Here is a 20,507-nt window from a genome sequence, read left to right on the forward strand (position 1 = left end):
TTACTGGATTTAAAAACTATTTAAAACAAATACAGTCTATTGGGAGTGGATATGTTTTATAAACATGCAGACTTTCAAGTTAAAAGCAGTTCCCCGCAAAAAAAAAGCCGTGAACATTTCCCCACAAAGATAAGCCAGTGATCATTTGAGATATGTATAAGAACATTTCAACATAAATACTGATGTCTCCATTTAATGTTTTGACTGTTCTTTTTCATACCTGCCACGTGAATTTCACTTTGAACTTAAAATTCTACATTTCAACCCGGGACTCATCTGCTTTCCATTATGAAATATAACGGAAAACAATTGTCCAGGACTGGAGATTGAGAACGAGGGAAACCCCTGACCAGTGTCGGCAATCGGCCATTGCCTACGGGACGAAAGCCTGTCTCTACTAGTGCCCTATCAACACAGTTTAGATGACATATAGCACAAGTGCACACTTAAAATTCTACATGTTTACGGACCATCACATCCACGACATACTTTATTTTATTCCGTGGATTTCTAAAAACTTCTAAACATGACTTTTCACATGGTTTCTTCAGGGATCCACCAGAAGGTGAGCTTTCATCAAATATCTTGCCAAAAAATTAGTTGGAGGTGCTCTTGATATTATATCAAGATTGAAACCATAATTAGCAATAATATAGAATCACTAGCAACACACGCCTACATGATAGCTTCTGGGTTTAAACTCAAATCAACACTCTGGGCGGAGTCAGGAATTGAAAACGAAGGGGACTAGAAAAATAAATAAATTGACCATATAGTATCTTTTTATAAACACAAGACATATAACAAAAATTATATCAAGCCTTAAATATAGCATCCATATCAAACTGTAACTCCAACCCAGCTGGCTGCTATGGACGTGTGGCGTATCCAAGACAAACCATACGATGAAGAGGAGATCTGAGTTGTTGATTGCTGCTTGTCGTTGGCTCACAACTATCTGAAGCTGTCAAAACTATCATTTGGCTCTGTGAGCTGTTTTGTTGGCGATTTTGGTGTACTTGAGAACCTCTAGAGCTAGGATCTATGTGTGTTCTTGTCTGCCGAGGGTGACAAGTATGTGCTAACTCTATGTTTTGCAGTTCAAATGAAATCTCCATATTTATATTAAATCTGAGACATTTATTATGGATCGGAGCCTCGGAGGGTGTAGCTTTTTGTACACCAGCTCATCGAACGAGTCAAAATCTTATGAATGTTGAACTCGGCTCTTTCCTTCCAATATTATTAGTTGTGTTTCTCTTCGTTTTGGCACATACTAAAATTAAAATAAATAAATACCTACACTCCAAATTATTCTCATCTTCTATGTTATTTGCATAAATTTATCTAACAAAAATTCTAACTGAAATCTTTCTTTTTGAAAATAAGTAGTTTTTTTTTACAGTTTGTGAATAAGTAGTTTGTACAATTTAACTGCAACATTAGTATGCATAGGTCAGACGTGAGTCGCCAAAGAGATCGGATCGAATAGTCGTAGTTGAGGGTGCGTGGCTGCCGTTTAACTAGACGATGGAGGTCAATAGCCCTAGGTCAGGCGTCGTGTGGGGGTGGCGATTTATGGACCTTCACAGGGAGTTTCGACTTCAGAAGTTGTATGCATCAAGGTGTGTATACTCGTGAATCGATGGATCGTTCTCTTCGACATTGTTGTGGGCTAATTGTCTTGGGAACTTAGAGCTTAGGTCTCTATCTTTGCTAATAAACAAGAAAACAGTTTCCAATTTTTGTAGGTTATTCTTCGGGTGGATTATTGGCTCCGTGTTTGGTCCCTACTGTTTCTGATGGTGGCCAGATAATCTATGTAATCTAAGTGCAGCAGTTTGGAGATGGTCACATGCATAAGAATTTTTCAACCGGTTTGGATGGCGCACCGGTCTTAGGCTAAAATTTTGATGTTTTGTCCTAGCTTATTTCTCATGTTTGGCTGCAATATCTTAGATTTGTATGATAATTGAAAGTTTAATAATATATTGGTTGTGTATCCATAGATGTAGAGATCGATGCTATTCATTCCTTTTCGAAAAGAAAAATCTTTGCTAATGGCCGACAGTATCAAGATTAACACAAATCTACCACTAGTCCACACTAAAAAACTGTTGGGGGTGCCAATCCTGAGAATATATGGCTTGATGATACCCTAGCTAGCTTCTCCCTTTCTTCTCTTGGTCGATGATTTACCTGCCATTTGATTTAATAAAGGTTGCTTTACAAATAAAAGAAAGGGGTGTGGCTATTTTTAAGTCGCTTGTTTAAAAAAAATTAGCCTTAGATATCAGTCGACGTTTCAGAGTCGTTGAATTAAGATATGAGGATATTCTCTCATCTCTCAGTTGCTATCGTTGGATCAAGATCCGATGGCTAATATGTGGATTGATCTCTAACTTAAAAAACATGCAGACTTACTAATAACAAAACCGTAAAAGAAGACTAAATTGCCCTGGGCCTACCGATCGGTAATAAGCATCTCGTTTGGTCCGCCTGTTCTGCTTACGTACGCGACTTACACGACGCCAGAAAGCACGCCCTCTGACTGATGGGCGGCTGCGTTTCCGGCCGATGTATTTCGCCGTGGGTGTACCCTCGTCTAATTAACAGTAGGTGTACGTAGCTAGGCAAGCGCGCGCCGCTCTGGGAGGGAATGCAACGAGGACGCAGGCTTGTGCAGTCTTATCTTCACTGTTGCTCAAAAGCAGCGGCCGGATCGGAGCGATATTCATTGCTTTCAGTTTGTGCGTCGTACGTCTTGGTTCCTCCCTTGTTGGTGATAACGACTAAACCATATGGGAAATATGGGATCTCGACGTCGACGTCCGCGCGCCGCCAAATCTGCCCTTTAAATACCGTGGCCACCGTGATCCAATTCCCCCTCACCACAAAGACCAAACAGAGCTAGCTGCTTCCTTGGCTATTCGTTCTCACATTTCCAAGCTGATCGATCGGGCCCTAGCTAGGATCTGTCTGTTGTTGTAAGATGGCAAGCACTCAGGTATTCACCATTGCATGATCGAGTCATGTGGTACATGTCTCTGTAGTCTCTACCCATATCGATCACGTATATATACTTGGCAATTCTCACGTGACAATCACTTTGTTTCGATGATCAGGAGGTGGCCTTCAACGTGAACCTGGTGAAGAACAGCACGGCGGAGGAAGACGGCGGCGGCTGGGCCCCCGTGGGCTCGCGCACGACGGTATTGTCCGTGCACAATGACGGGCTGCTGGTGGCGGGGCGCGCGGACGACGAGGACGGCATGCGGCAGGCGATCCCGGACGGCGCGCTGAAGCCGAGGGTCACTTACCGCGTCACCGGGTGGATCAGTCTGCAGGGGACCGCCGGCTCCGGTGCCGCGGAGGTGCGCGTCAGCCTTCGCGTGGAAGGCGGCGGCAGCGACGATGAGGCGTGCAGCTGGGTCGAGTGCGCCGAGGTGGCGGCAGGCGGGTGGACGGAGATCAACGGCACGTTCCGGCTCAAAACGGAGCCCCGCGCCGCGTCTGTCTACGTCCACGGCGCGCCGGCCGGCGTCGACGTCATGGTCAAGGATCTCCGCGTCTTCGCCACGGACCGGCAGTCCCGGTTCAGGGAACTACAGGACAAGACTGACAAGGTGAGCTAGCTAGCAGCGTGGACTGAGATCACGAGGTCAAACATGTACACTGGTATATATAATGGTGTTTGAATTTGAATGAACAGGCGCGCAAGCGGGACGTGGTTCTGAAGCTGGGCGGCGCGGCCGGAGAGGCGGCCAGCATCCGGGTGGTGCAGCTGGACAACGCCTTCCCGTTCGGCTCCTGCATCAACGGCACGGTTGTCCAGAACGGTGCCTTCGTGGACTTCTTCAGCAACCACTTCTCCTGGGCCGTGTTCGAGAACGAGCTCAAGTGGTACCACACGGAGCCGCAGCAAGGGCAGGTGAGCTACGCCGACGCCGACGCGCTCCTGGGCTTCTGCGAGCGCCACGGCAAGCGCGTGCGCGGCCACTGCGTGTTCTGGGCCGTGGAGAGCAACGTGCAGCAGTGGGTCAAGGACCTGGGCCGGGACGACCTCCAGCCCGCCGTCAAGGCCCGCCTCGAGGGCCTCGTGTCCCGCTACGCGGGCCGCTTCGGCCACTACGACGTCAACAACGAGATGCTCCACGGGCGCTTCTTCCGGGACCGGCTGGGCGAGGGCGCCCCCGCCATCATGTTCCGCGAGGCGGCCCGGATCGACCCCGGCGCGCAGCTCTTCGTGAACGACTACAACGTGGAGTGCGGCGACGACCCCAACGCGACTCCCGACAAGTACATGGAGCTGATCTCGGAGCTCCAGCGTGGCGGGGCCACGGTCGGGGGGATCGGGCTCCAGGGCCACGTCACCCGCCCCGTGGGCGAGGTCGTCTCCGGCGCGCTGGACAGGCTGGCGGCCACGGGGATCCCGATCTGGTTCACGGAGCTGGACGTGAGCGAGCCCGACGTGGGCCTCCGGGCCGCGGACCTGGAGGTGATGCTCCGGGAGGCGTTCGCGCACCCGGCCGTGCACGGCGTCGTGCTCTGGGGGTTCATGCAGGGCCAGATGTGGCGCCAGGACGCCTACCTGGTGGACGCCGACGGCACCGTCAACGAGGCCGGCCAGATGTTTCTCAACCTCCAGAGGGAGTGGAAGACGGACGTGCGCGGGAACGTGGACGGCGACGGGAGTTTCGCGTTCAGGGGATTCCACGGCTCGTACGTCGCGCAGATCGTGAGCGAGGCCGGGGAGGTGCAGCTCAAGGCCTTCACCGTGGAGAAAGGGGACACCACTCTCGTCCTGGATCTGGATGCCTGACGCTGGCATTCGATCGTTAATGAATACGGATCAGGACTTACACGATAGTACACAATTACGTGATTTAAGGGACGTCACATTAATAAGGATAAGCATGTACGGAATAATTTCGTATTTCTAAGGCAGTAACGCATGCAAATGCAAGGTATTGTACTGTCTAAATTTTATTGAGATGAATAAAGAAACAAGCTTTCGGACTATACAGTCTCTTTTACTCTTTATATTCGTATATAGGGTGCTTATGTTTGGATGAACCGGGGGGGGGGGGGTCCGATCTAAAATGGAGGAGAATAAAGAAACAAGCTTCCATGTTACTACTATATTTCTTTAGAGAAGGGGGCGGTGGAGTTATGGGGTCGTGACTTCACTCACTGTAATTCAAATCCTGTTGATTACAGTTATGTTGTAGGGTTGCTTCACCTTTGGCGTCGGATTGCTCAAGGAGATATATGCAAATACATGCCATGCCATCAATGGGCTTGTTGTATTTACCTATTTAAAACTTTTTCATAGTTACATATTTTTCTTGCAACGAAGATTTGTTTTTTCCTTGTTATTAAAGGGGAGTTGGTGATAGATTTGGTGGTGTCACACACCACTTCCCCTTATAAACAATAATCTCATGCGGTGTCACGTATTTCCCAAAAATAATAATCTCAAGTTAGTTTTAAAAATCCTCCCAAAAACAATGCCACACACCCGGTTAAAAAAATGGCGATGTGCAAAGCAGAACATCTAAAAATCGGATGCCACGCCATACAGAGTATACGTTCTTCTAACTCGTTGAGAATGTAATGTAGATCAGCCATGTGGGTTCATCATTTTGCTTGCACACCAGTAAAACAATATACCCCCTCTGTCCAGAATCCAAGTCAATCATTTCCGGACAAAGGGAGTACTTGATTCTCACACATTGTTCCCTATCCACACACCAACAAAAATACATCACTCTTCCTCAAGTTTCTCTCACACGGTTTTCACAGATATCTTTCTATAGCAACAGACATCACCACACCATGATCAAACGGAACCACCGTCAATGTAAAGTGCAAAACACCAACGATTGAGACTCACTCCAGACATCACCTCATGACGATCACATTGCTTTCGACGATGCCACCTTCAATTCGTATTATTTGTGGAAGTTTGATACTCTCTTCCACCACAAATCTATCAAAATAGTGGCTGGTATAATTACTCATAACTATGTTATGTACTCCCTCCGTCCAACAAAAGATGTCTAAGTTTGTTAAAATTTGGATGCATCTAGACATGATTTAGTGTATAGATGCATTCAAATTTAGTCAAAATTGAGACATCTTTTGTTGTACGGAGGGAGTATGAAAATTGGCTCGATATTTATTACTTACGTTGTAAATGGATTTTTCTTCTTTACCGTAGAAACACATAGGTATTTAGATAGTACTATTAATCAGAACAATGGTGTCAGGTTAGAATTGTCCTTCACGTGCTACAAAACATGCACATGTCCAAAACCGATTTGATTCACATTTAAGTTCATAAACAAAAAGGGCAACTCGATAGTATCAAATTGAATATGAAGTGAATAACATCATGTCCATACTTACGAGAAGTTGTCGTAAAACTGAGAGATTTTCAACAAATTAATTTAAAATAAAGTGATTAGACACATCCATGTGAAGGACCGGATGTTTCATCTTTAATCTGATCCATTTATTTAAATTTAATAATATGACTGAAAGTTTCTAATTTTCACTTAAGCACACGTGATAAGTACTTCCTCTGATGCTAAATTTTTGACTCAAATTTGTCAAATATGAATTTATCTATTCTTAAAAAACATCTAGATCAAGAGAGTACCTGTTAGCACAGGGTGAAGTTACTTATTTGCGATTGAACACTTCGCGGTGAGCTCCTTGATGAAGCCGACGAGCCTCTCGAACTCCAGAGCCGACGACCCCCCTTGAGCGATGTCCCGCCTCACCTCCTGCGCCAGAGCTTGCGCCGACATCCTTAACCCGCCGGACTCCATGGCCTCCCTCACCATCCCCTCCATGACGGCCCTCTCGCACACGTCCTTCATGTCCAGCCCTGTCCCCCACACGGCGCCCACGAACCTGCTGTTGATCTGCTGGTCGGCGAAGAACGGCCAGCACACCATCGGCACGGCCTCGACGACGGCCTCCAGCGTCGAGTTCCACCCGGTGTTGGTCAGGAAGCAGCCCACGGCGCGGTGCCTCAGCACGTCTCGCTGTGGCGCCCAGTCCACGACGCGCGCCTTGCCGAGCCCCGCCGCCTCCACGGCTTCCTGGAGGACGGCGCTCTGGCTCGCCCCGACCATGCCGGGCCGGAGCACCCACAGGAACGCGTAGCCGGCGTTGACGAGCCCGGAGAGGAACTCGGTGAACTGCTCCAGCGAAATCACGGCGAGGCTGCCCAGGCTGACGTAAACGACGGACCGGTCGGCGTGCCCGTCGAGCCACGCGACACAGCCGTCGTCCTCGCGCCACAAGCTTGCCGCCGGCGCCGGCGCGGCCACCGACATGGCGTGGAGAGGGCCTATGGCGAAGACGTCACGCATGTGCGGCGCGATGTGAGCAACCGCTGCCCCCTCCAGCGACGCGGCCGTGTTGAATATCAGCGCCCGAGCCTTGCAGCTGTGAAGGGTGAACTTGACGAGTAACTGAAGCAGGGGATCGACCTCGTGGGTATCGGCGTGACGACGGCAGGAGCTTGGGAGATCTCGCCGCCGAAGGAAATCCTCCATCCCCGGGACGCCACGGACCGGCTCATCGAGGTCGGCGCCTACGGGGAACGGGACCTCGCCGAGCTCCATGAGTCTGGCCATGGAGAAGTAAGCCAACACGCTGCACGCGCTGGCCGTGCGGAAGGCAAGCGCGGGCACGCCGAGCTCCTCAGCTATGTCGATGGCGAACGGCAGTAGCCCGTCCGCCACGACGCACGACACCGGCGGGAACCCGCGACCATCGGCATCGGCATCGGCATGGGTCGATGCGGGCAGCAGCGAAGCGAGGAGAGCACGGTACACGGCAGGACCCGTCGTCATCAGGGACTTGGCAACGTCCTTGAGGTCGCCCACGGAGCGCGGGTGGTCGTCCGGGAGGCCGTCCGGCACGGACGTGAAGCGGAGGCGTGGCGAAGCGGCGGCGGGGTCAACGCGGCGGAGGTTGTGCTCCGTGTGCACGAAGGTGACGTGGAGGCCGGCGCCGACGAGGGCCGCGGCGAAATGGAGCATGGAGTTGATGTGGCCCTGGAGCGGCCATGGGAACACCAGCACGTGCGCCGGCGGCGACATATCCGTCCCTCCGTCGCTTCCTCGCCGGCTGGACGGCAGGTCAAACGGCTTATCAGGGCTCTGAACTGGGTTCTATTTGCTCTGCGTCAGTGCGCGCACTCGACCCAAAGTCCAACCCCGGCAATCGTTTTCTCAGACAATTTACAATGGATCGCGGTGCCCTCGCGTGAGTTTTATTTATGGAGTATTTGGTTACGGGAATCTTGGCATGTGCTGTGCTTGCGGTTTAGCAGACATTGAACATGTCTCCGCATGATAAAGAGTGAGAACAATACTAAAATAATCTCTGAATATAGGGTTCCCGATTTTTCTGCTTTATTTTGGCCTTACTTTATTTACAGCCCACGTGTATATTCATCTTAGGCTGATCATGGTTGGAATAATTTAGAGTAGTAACATGTTTATGTTATTAGTTTAAGTTATTACCTTCGTGGTTAGTAATTTATATGTGGGTCATGATTTGTGTTATTTATTAGGTTGTAATAAACTCATTTTGTCTTGATTTGTGATGTTATAGTAACAAACATCTAGCTACCACCTCACTCTCTTTCATCATTTATTACTGTGCCACATCACAAAATTGTTTGGTTCGCACTTATGTTACTACCTTACCTTAGTTACTCACAATATGAGTAGCCTTTTCTCGTGCAACCACCACTCCACCGGTTCTTTTCTTCCTTTTCTTTCAAAACCACTCGAAGAAAGTGAGTAATTCAATCAAGAATAGTACAACTGATCATTTAATCAAGGAAAACCCCTCTTTTGTCGGTCGATCCCCACAATTAATTGCTGTAATGTTGTTTACAAATCACGGAGTACTTAGTTTAGAACTCCAAATTAGTTTTACAAATCTGTTATTATACATATTTTCATAGTATAATAATTTATTGTAGATCTTGGTATATTTTGCATCTACCTTTTTTGGCACCTGAATGTATCGGTTATATATGTTGCCGTGTCTATTCAAATCAGTTAATACATGTCTTACGGTTCTTTTAGATAATAATGTACATAAGTCTACCTACCTTAGAGAATCTCTAACAGACCCATAAAATTCAACCCGAAAAAACGTGCATTAAGTCTACTGAAAACTATTTTGCCGTGCTGATTTGGCTGGGTGGAACAGATTCCGCAAACTTGGCCCGTAAAAACTTTACATGCCACCTTCGGAATCTATTCCAACTTGACCCGTAAAAGCTTTACATGCCACTTTCAGAATCTATTCCACCCGGGTCAGCAAATCTATAAAAGCGAACTGAAAATCGAAACTTCGTCCATTCGACAGTTTCGACAATTGGACAGTTAAAATACAATTTCCAAAATATTTGTGTAGAAATGAATCATTGTGCGATGAGATAACCAAATCAATCAAGCAAGGGTGGCATCTCCTTCACCACCAGAACAGGGGCCGCAAGCACCATCTTCCTTTCGAGCCGTAGAGCCGCCCTCTGCTTCGCTAGCAGAACCGCCGTGAGCACAATCGCCGTCATGTCCGCCAACAGCAGAAGTGGCTGCTTTTTGGGCAGCAAGAACTTCGCGTCTTCGCTGCACGATCCCCTCTCTTCTCATATCCTACTACTCTTTTCCAAGTTAATCAAGCCCACTTGGATCCATGAGCATCACTTTTTCTCCTCCGCAAGCAATTCCGCCACGTCTTGTGCTCCTCAATTGTGGCGGGCAATTTAGCGAGAAAGCAAAAAAATTTCACAACTTCGTCGCGGGCCAAAACGGCGTTTCCTCGATTAGCTGCGGCGCGACTGAATGCTTGGGTGAAGGGCCTCCCCGCCGGAGGTGGGGCTCCTCGAATTGTCGCCGCCTTCCTTGCCCGCTTCGGGGCCGTCGACTTTTGCCGGTCCCAATCGATCTGCCCATGGAGGAGACCGACCCGAGAACCGTCGCAACATGAGGGAACGAAGGGGAGCCAGCCGGGACAACACTCTCGATGACAATGTTGCCATGCTGCTTCCGTTTGGCTGCCACCAAAACAGGGTTGGAAATCGCAGTGGGAAGGGGCCTGCAGGAGCCGCGCGAGTTAGCGGAACTACTTGCGGCTGTTAGTGGCGGAGCCAGAAACCGGAAAAAAATGGTGCTACGATGGGACTAATGGTGTTATAATTGTGGATTTGACATACTCATGAACTAAATACTTGACAAAACCTCTTGTGAGCATTCTTGCCAGGCCGGTGCTACAGCACCGGTAGCACCGGGCCTGGCTCTGCCCCTGGCGGCTGTGATTGGTACCGTGCACCGGTGGAATCGGCGAGGGGCTCTTCGGGAGCTCCATATTGGAGTTCTGGCGACGCATGGGGCTGGACGGTGCGGGGGTGAGTAGATCGGCGGCAGCGATGACTCGAAAGTAGCGGGGAAACGGAGCTGAAATTTTCCTCCCGCCAACCAGAATGGTGTGTTTGAGGATTTGTGAACCGGAATGGTGTCTTTGAGAATTAGGGGATCTTTAGCTCGTGAGTCCGGATCTCCGAATTTGTTTTCATGTTCGGACCGATTATACGAGATCGGGTCATGTTTTACCTATTGAATCCTTATGGTAGCGGTTATTTTTCGGATCGGACATATACACGGGATCTAGGATCTGCTAGAGTTGCTCTTGTACTCCAAACACACAAAAGCCTCTAGAGTACAAGTTCGCTGAAATAATGTGTGATAGTGCCTGCCCAACAAGCCTATTTAGACCGAATTATTCCGGTTTTGCCTACAGTTACATGTGTGGTTCATGTTCGCTGGATTAATGCGAGTCAATGTTTGCCCCTACAAAAGTCTGGAGTAGTTTTTCAACGAGGGGTGAAAATGGCTGTAACAATAACTTCATCAACCAATTTTCCTTGGAATAGGGACCTTTTACTGAGAGTGATTTATCATCGGCGAAACAAAGTTAAACGTGCCCGGGTTATTAATTTTCCTTGGAATAGGGGCCTTTTACTGAGAGTAAAATTACTGATTTGAAATTGAACCCTTCACATTGAGCTCCTTGATGAAGCCCACGAGCCTCCGGAACTCCGACGCGGACGATCCTCCTTCAGCGACGTCCCGCCTCACCTCCTTCGCCAGCGCTTGAGCCGACCTCCTTAGCTCGCCGGACTCCATGGCCTCCCTCACCATCCCCTCCACGACAGCCCTCTCGCACACATCCTTCATGTCCAGACCCGTCCCCCACACGGCGCCCACGAACCGGCTGTTGGTCTGCTGGTCGCCGAAGAACGGCCAGCACACCAACGGCACGCCTTCCACGATGCCCTCGAGCGTGGAGTTCCACCCGGCGTGCGTCAGGAAGCACCCCACGGCGCGGTGTCGCAGCACGTCCCGCTGCGGCGCCCAGTCCACGACGCGCGCCTTGCCGTTCGCCGCCGCCTCGACGGCTTCCTGGAGCACGGTGCTCTGGCTCGCCCCGACCGTGTCCGGACGGAGCGCCCACAGGAACGCGTAGCCGGCGTTCACAAGCCCGTGCAGGAACTCCGTGAACTGCTCCAGTGAAATCACCGCGAGGCTGCCCAGGCTCACGTACACGACGGACTTGTCGGCCTGCCCGTCGAGCCACTCCATGCATCCTTCGTCCTCGGGCCACAAGCTGGTGGACGCCGGTGCCGCCGCGGACGACATGGCGTGCAGAGGGCCTATGGCGAAGAGGTCGCGCATCCGCGGCGCGATGCGCGCCAACGCTGGCGCCTCGAGCGACACGGCCGTGTTGATTATGAGCGCCCGTGCGCCGGAGCTGCGGGCGGCGTGCCCCGCGAGGATATGCAAAGCGGGGTCGATGCCGTGGGTGTCGGGACGGCGTCGGCAAGTGCTTGGAAGATCTCGCCGCCGGAGGAAACCCTCCATACCCGGGACGCCACGGACGGGCGCGTCAAGGTCGACGCCCACGGAGACGGGAACCTCGCCGAGCTCCGTGAGTCTGGGCAGGGAAAGGTAAGCCAACACGCTGCACGCGCTCGCCGTGTGGAACGCGAGCGCCGGAACGCCGAGCTCCTCGGCGACATCGACGGTGAAGGGCAGGAACACGTCGCCCACGACGCACGACACCGCCGGGAACACGCCAACGGCGGCTCCCGCATCGGCGGCATGGCTCCCGGCTGCAGAGAGCATGGAATCGAGGAGAGCACGGTACGCGGCGGCTCCCGTGGTGTTGAGGGACATGGCGAGCTCCGTGAGGTCGCCCACCGAGCGGGGGTGGTCGTCGGGGAGGCCGTCCGGCACGGACATGAAACGGAGCCGTGCAGCAGGCGAAGCGGTGGCGGCGGCGCGGCGGAGGTTGGGCTCCGTGTGGAGGAAGGTGACGTGGACGCCGGCGCCGGCGAGGGCCACGGCGAAAGGGAGCATGGAGTTGATGTGGCCCTGCAGCGGCCACGGGAACACCAGCACGTGAGCCGCCATGCCCTGAGGAGGAGGCCGGCAGATTTTTAAAACTAATCAATTGGTCCTCGCATGAATAATCACTCCGGGAAGCAGCGGTTGTGTGTGCTGTAGTTGTCATGATTAGGTTCTTTTGACAGTTCCAATTCAGCAACTACATGTACGTAACGGTTGTGATGATTACGTGTACTTGTGCAAATTTTCTCCGAGCGTCGCCTACAAAATTTGTAATACAGTACCTTTTACGAAACGGAGGGAGTGTGCACGGTAAGGATTCTGATGGTTGTACTACAATTTGATTTGGGAGCCCTAATTTTCGGAGTAGAAGAAAAAAACATGATTCTAATCTTCTATATCTAAGTAGGAGAAACCCACTACTTGATTTCTCTCGACATGCAAGCATGACACATTATCATACCATTAATTTGTTCACACCTATTTAGTAGCAAACTCATATTTTTTGCGCATGCGTGCAAGTTACTTTTCATCGAGCTATCTCAACTAATTGAACAATTTATAATCTATCATACAATTCCATTATACATTTTCACTAGATACTCTTTTCTTGCTACTTTTCACTCATGTATGTTAACTAAAAATTTCCTCAAAGCTCAGGTATGTTAACTAAAAATTTCCGCAACAACGTGCGGGGCATCATCTAGTTGTTTATATCTGTAAAGATATCTTCAACAAGCCATTACTAAGGCTGATACTTAGATGAGAGAGAATAACAAAACTCAAAGATAGTAACAACCTCTCCAACAAGTGGTTTCTTCACATTGTTACTAAGACTCAAAAGATATCAATTGTTTATTATGGTTGGTCCCACCAAAACATGATGCTAAGTAACAACTCATTCTCCAATAGTTATTTAGTGGTTACTTAGACATTGGTTTCCGTGTAGTACCAGTTTCTCTAGGGAGAAATCATCTCCTTCTCTTTGCTCTTCTTTTTTCATCCACATCATCAAAAAGCTGCCATGTTATGTTTTAGTAACGGCTGACTCACCTTGTTGGAGATGCCCTAAGAAATATGCTAATTGTATTAGATTTGAGAACTCTGATACTTAAAACTAAGAAATGGTTTATCTGACATTATAGATTTAAGTATTTTACACATGTGGGTATGTACGTAAGGATTTTGATAGTTGAGGCATTTCATCAGGGAAACTTAATTTTTTGAATCGGGAAGAAAATCTGATGCTAATGTCTCATCGTGCAGGAAATTGTTGCAAGAGGTAAACACCCCCTCTCAACTTAGAGCATCTCTAGCAGATTCCTATGCCCTTGCCCGTAAAAGTTTATCCTTCAAAACCCGTCACCGCATGATATATCTACCACCCGGAGGGGGGATCCGTAGCCTCATTTCCCGCAGAAAAAAAACCCAATCCACCACTGCCGACGAGAAAACGACTCCTCTCCCTCTAGATCCGGCAAATGTGGCCTGTAAACTGTTCCACCGGAGCGGGGCGAGGCTGGGGAGGCCGCTCGGCATCACCACACGCTGCCGTCGGGGCAATGCAGATGAGGAGGAGGGGCAGGGCCAGGGTGGAGTGAGGTGATCAAAGCTAGGGTGACAGTTGTCCAAATGGTGGGGTTGGTGGTCACCCTCATGGTTTGGGGAACTCTCACACACTCTAATTCGGTCATTATATAAACCCTTCTATTATACAATTGACATGTTGTAGTTGGATGTATAACTCTCAATCCGAAAAGGGAAGGATTTCTCGCCCTCACAGCGCGCCACCTAATCAGCTACCCATGTATTTTGCGTTTTCTCAACAGTGTAGGTTTTTTGGGTGCCCCCCTGTTAGTGGCCTTGCCCGGGGGCGGCCTCGTGCACTTTGCGTGTTGGTCGTGCGTGCGCGTTTCGCTTTGTCGTCCCGTGGCCAGAATTGCCTATATAAACGGCCAGTTGCGCTGCATGCTGTCGTGTTCATTTGCGTTTGTGTAGTGCTGCTTCGGCGGTTGCTGTGTGTCCTGTGCCAGTGTTCAGGTTTCTGGCGGTTCGCCTACCGACTGTCGTGCCGTGTCTCGTGTTCCTGCCGCCTCGTCGCTGGTTCGTCTCTCGTGTCGTGTTTCCTTTTGTTTGTTTGAATTGCTTATGCGTATCTGTTGTTCAACGTTTGTCGGTTCATGCATTCGTTCTTACGGTGGCCGTTCTGGTGGTTATCAGCCGTTCTTGCGCCTGGTTGTCTCGTCTGCGATTTGATTCCTATTGGCTCGGTGTAGGTTCTGTGTAGTGGGCCGTGACGTTGGTTTGGCCGGGGTTGGTCTCCATCGCTGCTCGCCTGCAGGTCCGTGTTTTGTTCGTCTTGTGTCGTGCCTTTTGTTGTGCGTTGTGCCTACCCGGTTTGCTGGTTATCAACCGTTCTTGCGCCTGGTTGTCCCGTATGTGATTTGGTTCCTCTTGTCTCGATGCAGGTGCTCCGTTCTGGACCGTGACTTTGGTTTGCCCGGGGTTGGTCTCCGTCGTTGCTCACGAACAGGTCTGTGTTTTGTTCGTTTTGTGTCGCGCCTCTTTGCTATGCGCTGTGCCTTACCGGGTTTGCTGGTCGGTCGTTCTTGCGCCTGTCCCGTCTGTGATTTGGTTTCTCTTGTGTTCGTGCAGGTGCTCTGTTCTGTCCCACATCGTTGGTTTGGCCGGGATTGGTCTCCGTCGTTGCTCGCCTGCAGGTCCATGTTTTGTTCGTTTTGTGTCGTGCCTCTTTGCCGTGTGTTGTGCCTTCCCGGGTTTGCTGGTTATTAGCCATTCTTGTGCCTGGTCGTCCTATCTGTGATTTGCTTTCTCTTGTCTCGGTGAAGGTGCTGTGTTCTGGGCCGTGACGTTGGTTTGGCTGGGGTTGGTCAACGTCGTTGCTCGCCTGCAGGTCCTTGTTTTGTTCGTTTTACGTCTTGCCTCTTAGGTGGCCGTGGCCAGTGCCGCTTTGTCGAGCAGGTACTGTTGGTACCGACGCTCCGAAGCGGCGCTGAGGTGGCAGTGAAGCTCGTACTTCCGCGTGTTGCGCCGCCAGGCCCCGATGGACCGGTGGCGCGCTGCCTCTTCCTCTTCGGTCATGCCGCACCCGCCGCTCGGGTTAGCCTGGCCCCGCGGCGAACTTGCGCGGCGACCAGAGAGGACCATTGTGGCGGGATTGCGGACTCGCGAGATCGGGGATGGAGATTGCGGCAGCAGAAGGGGCAGCGGTGAGTTCAAAGTTGGATCCGAACTCGGCCTCCCGAGCCCTACATATAGGGGTGGAGGTTGAACCGATTCGGTTCACCGAATCAGGTTTTGGTAAATGGGCTTGATTCGGTAACTGGTCTGGCCCAAAATACGGCCCAAAACCGACACGCTTGTTCAGATCGGCCGTTTTCGGTAACTGCTAGAGTTGCTCTTAGTCCCATCTAAAAATGGTATAAATCATCAGTTCCGAACGTCAATGTATCTGTAACCCTTGTTGTTTTGCAGGTTCATTATGTTCTAGTTCTAGCACGTAGACTTATATTTATTGTGCAATAGACTAGTAAATTTCATCCATGAGATGTTTTGAATATTGTAATATTAACACAGTAACTTTGGTGAATTCAGACGTGTATGATTTTTATGCCAAAGCATCCGTGTCAGGCCCTTTTCCTGGACTTGAAGAAGGTGAGCTTTTTTGGCAAAAATGATGCTCGATCCTGAGCACTTGCTTAGAGGCGCCTTACATTATGCAAGAATCCTATTAGTGGATACTCACATGTGTACATTACCATACCTCAAACAAAAAAAAAACATGTGTACATTACCTTGATTAAACAGCCGTCGGTGTGCCCTCGAAAAGGAACTTGTCTCTCGATCTGGCTCTCCCTTTCGGCGATGTGATGGACACGCGTCCTTCGTGCGCTTTGGTGTGATCTCGGCTCCACGACGCCCTTGGGCTGTGCCTTGGTATGGAGTCATTCGTTCGTTGCTGTGTTCTTGCAAAGACTCGATGTCGAGATGGCGAGATGCCTTTGGATGGTGTTAGGGGCGCTCCCCTGATGGTGCTTCTGACTGCTATTGTGGTGACGGCGTGTGTTGTCGTCTCTTTTATCTTTCTAGTTCGTTTCTTTTCTTAGCTCTTTTGTAATTTTTCCTCTATCTTCTTTTGGACCATGTCTCTCGATCTGCGTGGTCAATGGTTTAAGCAGCTTTTAATATTTATTCTTCCCGTGATGTTGTTCATATGTTTGGGTCTTGATTACGAGGTGTTAATAAAAGATTGAGCGCGCTTTTTATGTTCAGGGCTGCAGATTTATGTTAGGCTATTTGGTTGTACAGAAATGATAATGTTTTTAATAAAAAGAATTTAACTTTTCCAATGCAGGTTTTGTATTCTTGCACGCACTGGCTCCGTACTTGGTCTATACTCCTCAAGCCGGCAGACCATCATTTGGCTTTGATGGCGTGCAACCAGCTGAAGGAAGTTGGCATGGACATTTTTTACTCCCCATGAGTGGCGGTCTAGTCTCCGCCTTGAGGTTGCTTGAGCCGTCTCCTTTCATTGTAATAAATGTGTTCGGTATTTATTGGCTGTGTGCGCCGAGGGTGTGATATTTTGTGATTGTATCGCTCGATATAGCATTGATATCAATAAAAACTTCAATTTTCGAAAAAAAAACTTTTTTTTGGCCAAGCGCACGTAATGTCCCAACTCTTGAATCGGTGTCGCTGATTTCGTAAAAAAAGTCTGGCTCTCCCTTTGGGCCTAATTGTTTCTGGGCCTCTTACCTTGGTCTGGCTCACCTTGGGCCTTGGGTCGGTAGTTGCCCGGTCGATCGATCTTGAGACCGGAGTGGCGACCGATCGATCGCCCTCTGCGCGTCTGTTCCTCTCAGCCTTGCCTGTTCTCTCCCTCTCTGCAGTTCATCACCGTGCAAAACGGAAGTGCACCCGGGGCCCCGCTCGCACGCCTTCACCGTCCACAAGTAGCAGCAGCCCAGGATAAGATGATAACACCAAAGCCAAGACAAAATCTTGGCGAGCGCGCGCGCACACCTACGGTTTGCAGTGCAGCCGTCGCCCTTCATTGGACAAACAGCGCTGCTGCTGCTGCTGCTGCTGCCCTCCATCTCGCGATGGCAGCGACTCTGCAGTTCCTCAGCCTTCTCGCCGCCTCTTCTTCACATCCAGCTCCTTCCTGCAGAAGCGAGAAGAAGAGCCGCTCCGTCCATCTGCCGCAGCAGCAGAGGAATAGGAGGCTCCGCGTCATCCGAGCCGTCGAGACGGACGAGCCCTCCGTCGCAGCGCCTCCGGAGGAGGAGCCGCCGTCCGTCGACTTCGCCTTCGTCAGCGTGAGTTATTCCCGGCCCTCTGCTTAATTAATTAATTAGATGCTCTGCTAGCTTCTTGTCCCTTGGTCGTTGATCAAGTCAGCGTCGTGTGGCAGCCCCGGTTGCTGCCGGACGGGACGCCGGACGTGCACTACCGGACGGCGTGCGGCGGGCAGAAGCTCAGGGACATCATGCTCCAAGGGCACATCGACCTCTACGGGCCTTATGTACGTCAGTGCTCATCTTAATTCTTAATTACTGTCTGTCGTATAAGCATTCGTATCCTACTATCAGCTAAGCTAACATTGCCCTGACTGCTGCTGCTGCTGCAGGATAAGTTCCTGCTCAACTGCTCGGGAGGCGGCGAGTGCGGGACTTGCATCGTGGAGGTACAATGCATTTTGGTCGTCTTTAACTTCGTAAGCCTAGCTTACAATTGCAAATTGCAACTCAGGAATCATCAAGTCTTTCTTCCCTTCACATCTTCTCAGGTAGTTGAGGGCGGTGAAATGCTTTCCCCCAAAAATGAAGTGGAAAAGGAGAAGCTTAGAAGGGTGCGTGGACCAAATCCCAACAACTATAACTTCAGTACAAACTCGTTTTTTTTATAAGAAGACATTGTTATAGTCATTGAGCGAAAAATTCTGTCTTGTTCAGAAACCCAAGACTTGGAGACTAGCTTGCCAAGCTACGGTTGGCAAGCCAGATTCAAGAGGGCAGGTAAGGCAGTCTCTACATTGTGCTCAAGAATTACGCCTTCTAATTTCTCAACATTGTGAAAAGACAATGATCGTCGTGGTTCCATTGTATTGTAATTTCGCAGATTGGCATCAGTAACAGCGTGGCCTTAGCTTGATGCCTTGTTTTGTGCATGCAGATGGTCATTCAGCAGCTGCCGGAGTGGAAAGTACACGAGTGGGACAGACAATAATTAATTAGTGTATACTAGACACTTGATCATCTGTATACATAAGATTTTCGTGTGCGAACACCCGGCCGGCAGAATAAAAAAAGAGAGTTGCACTTGATCATCTGGAGAAGAAAACACTTGGCATCAGCAACTTTGCACTAAAATCACGACAAGTATTTAGGAACAGAGGAAATACAATCGAAGAGGGACAGAGAGGTATGCGATCGAAGAAGTCTTCCATGGTAGTATATCGCTCCCATATACACCGCAGTATACAAAACAACAATGAAACATTTGTGTACATTTTCTTCGAGGATGTACGTAACCTTTTTCCAACGCATCTCTAGGCTTACATTGTGTGTTCCCTTAGACCTCTTCCAATGCATTGTTCTTTCTTAGGTGTTGTCTCTTGGTCCACAACAAATGTTAAGAAACCATACCTTCAATGCTTATCTCTTAATTTTGTCTCTAAAGTAATCCCTCAGTTCCATATTTTAATAGTTTTTTGAGAGAGAATCAATGATTGTGTGTTGGTTTGCGTGAACAGACCACCGCTAGCATACGAGACAATTTCATCATTAAGAGGATGTCATGTTAGCAAAATGCCTAAGAGACATGCAAAGAGACAAGCATTGGGAGATTCCTTATTACTATCGATTTTGATATATCTTAGGCTGTTCAAAATGCATGTTATTATAGACACGGTATCATAGGACCTTCATTTAATGATTTACAAGAGACATCGTGTCTTGAAAAGCACTATGTTACCGGTATCATATTAGAGTAAGAATAATAGTGGGCTATAACTGGCTACAAGAATTTAAATACTATATGGTGCTTAGTTGGAGGAAAGAAAAGAGGAGAGAGAAGAGAGGTGGGTTGTTAACTAGGAGCCAGTTACAACACGTGCTCGTAGGCATTATGTGAGACTGTAATGTGGGGCTGCTGTTAATAAAGTATTGTATTCTTATAGCCAACCTATTATAAATGTTAGCTATTATATTACTTAAAGATGACATGGCAAAGCTTACAACCAGCAACAGGCTAAAGCTATTAATCTTGCTCTTATGATACTAGTACTAGCTCTTTCTTTATTTAATTATATGACACATCATCTCAATGCTTAGGTGGCAATGCATCATATTACCTATGTTACTCCCACTATGACCATCCTTAGGCCTCTCCCAATGCATTGTCTATTAACAAGCTATCTTAGGTGATGATATTTCATAAGAGACTAACTCCACAATGCATTATATATCTCTTGTTGTCTCTAAGCAAGGTTGCATTAATTAATTTAGTAGTTATGTTTGCATGTGATTGGATGAATTAATGTTTTTACCTATGTCTACGTGCAAGAATAATATCTATAACAAGAGACAACCTCCTCTCTTTCTTCATTAACAAAATAAAAAACCACTAAATAGGGTCGAAGCTGTCAAAAATTTGGAACTTGAGGGTTAAAATTGTAATTCACTCTTTGTTTTACATGGGCTATTTGATAAAAGAAACCGTTACTTTGTCACTTGTCCCAAAATAACTAAGTACTTTGGTATTGCTAAAATGCTCCATTTTACTTGTCCCACTTGCTAAAATGCCCTGATCCACACAACTTGGACTGGTTAAATTCCTTTTCAAAAAAATACTGTTAAATCAAGATCCCTCAAATTTAATTAATCTGATTTGTGAAATCCCTTTTGTGCCCCTGACGGCCTCACTGATCTCGTCCCCGTTCCTGTGCATCTCCCCGACTCTAGATCTGATCATCTCTCTCTTGTTCTCTCGTCCTCCAAGCCACTGGTTGTGGGGCTCCGGTGACTGGCAGCGGTCGCT

At 49.0% G+C, this 20,507-nt stretch overlaps 4 protein-coding genes across 4 annotated transcripts; 2 read left to right on the forward strand and 2 right to left on the reverse strand.

Moving 5' to 3' along the window:
- Positions 1-2,894: 2,894 nt before the first annotated feature.
- LOC100826187 (anti-sigma-I factor RsgI6) lies at positions 2,895-5,039 on the forward strand. Its single transcript, XM_003560144.4, has 3 exons — positions 2,895-3,007; positions 3,126-3,626; positions 3,713-5,039. The coding sequence occupies exons 1-3, from the start codon at positions 2,993-2,995 to the stop codon at positions 4,820-4,822; spliced, it is 1,626 nt and encodes a 541-aa protein (XP_003560192.1). The 5' UTR covers positions 2,895-2,992; the 3' UTR covers positions 4,823-5,039.
- Positions 5,040-5,592: 553 nt separating this feature from the next.
- Positions 5,593-8,280, reverse strand: LOC100826500 (7-deoxyloganetic acid glucosyltransferase). The gene is made up of 2 exons (XM_003560145.4): positions 6,665-8,280; positions 5,593-5,992 (listed from the first exon to the last, which is right to left on the reverse strand). The coding sequence occupies exon 1, from the start codon at positions 8,118-8,120 to the stop codon at positions 6,684-6,686; it is 1,437 nt and encodes a 478-aa protein (XP_003560193.1). The 5' UTR covers positions 8,121-8,280; the 3' UTR covers positions 5,593-5,992; positions 6,665-6,683.
- A 2,599-nt stretch (positions 8,281-10,879) lies between these two features.
- LOC100826813 (7-deoxyloganetic acid glucosyltransferase) lies at positions 10,880-12,716 on the reverse strand. Its single transcript, XM_003560146.3, has one exon. It carries the CDS (start codon positions 12,507-12,509, stop codon positions 11,070-11,072), a length of 1,440 nt encoding a protein of 479 aa, XP_003560194.1. The 5' UTR covers positions 12,510-12,716; the 3' UTR covers positions 10,880-11,069.
- A 4,724-nt stretch (positions 12,717-17,440) lies between these two features.
- LOC100845974 (photosynthetic NDH subunit of subcomplex B 3, chloroplastic) lies at positions 17,441-19,147 on the forward strand. The gene is made up of 6 exons (XM_003563052.4): positions 17,441-17,785; positions 17,881-17,991; positions 18,097-18,153; positions 18,256-18,318; positions 18,422-18,484; positions 18,642-19,147. Exons 1-6 carry the CDS (start codon positions 17,441-17,443, stop codon positions 18,693-18,695), a joined length of 693 nt encoding a protein of 230 aa, XP_003563100.2. The 3' UTR covers positions 18,696-19,147.
- The last annotated feature ends 1,360 nt before the right edge of the window (positions 19,148-20,507 follow it).

This window comes from Brachypodium distachyon, chromosome 1 (genome assembly GCF_000005505.3).
Source record: "Brachypodium distachyon strain Bd21 chromosome 1, Brachypodium_distachyon_v3.0, whole genome shotgun sequence".
NCBI lineage: Eukaryota > Viridiplantae > Streptophyta > Magnoliopsida > Poales > Poaceae > Brachypodium > Brachypodium distachyon.

Excerpts from the sequence above, each read along its gene's own strand:
- LOC100826187 (XM_003560144.4), top strand. Across the intron at positions 3,627-3,712 it reads TACAGGACAAGACTGACAAG|GCGCGCAAGCGGGACGTGGT; the intron begins GTGAGCTAGCTA and ends TTGAATGAACAG.
- LOC100826500 (XM_003560145.4), bottom strand. The coding sequence starts at position 8,120 with ATGTCGCCGCCGGCGCACGTGCTGGTGTTCCCATGGCCGCTCCAGGGC.
- LOC100826813 (XM_003560146.3), bottom strand. The coding sequence starts at position 12,509 with ATGGCGGCTCACGTGCTGGTGTTCCCGTGGCCGCTGCAGGGCCACATC.
- LOC100845974 (XM_003563052.4), top strand. The coding sequence starts at position 17,441 with ATGATAACACCAAAGCCAAGACAAAATCTTGGCGAGCGCGCGCGCACA. Across the intron at positions 18,154-18,255 it reads GCGGGACTTGCATCGTGGAG|GTAGTTGAGGGCGGTGAAAT; the intron begins GTACAATGCATT and ends ACATCTTCTCAG. Across the intron at positions 18,319-18,421 it reads AAAAGGAGAAGCTTAGAAGG|AAACCCAAGACTTGGAGACT; the intron begins GTGCGTGGACCA and ends TGTCTTGTTCAG.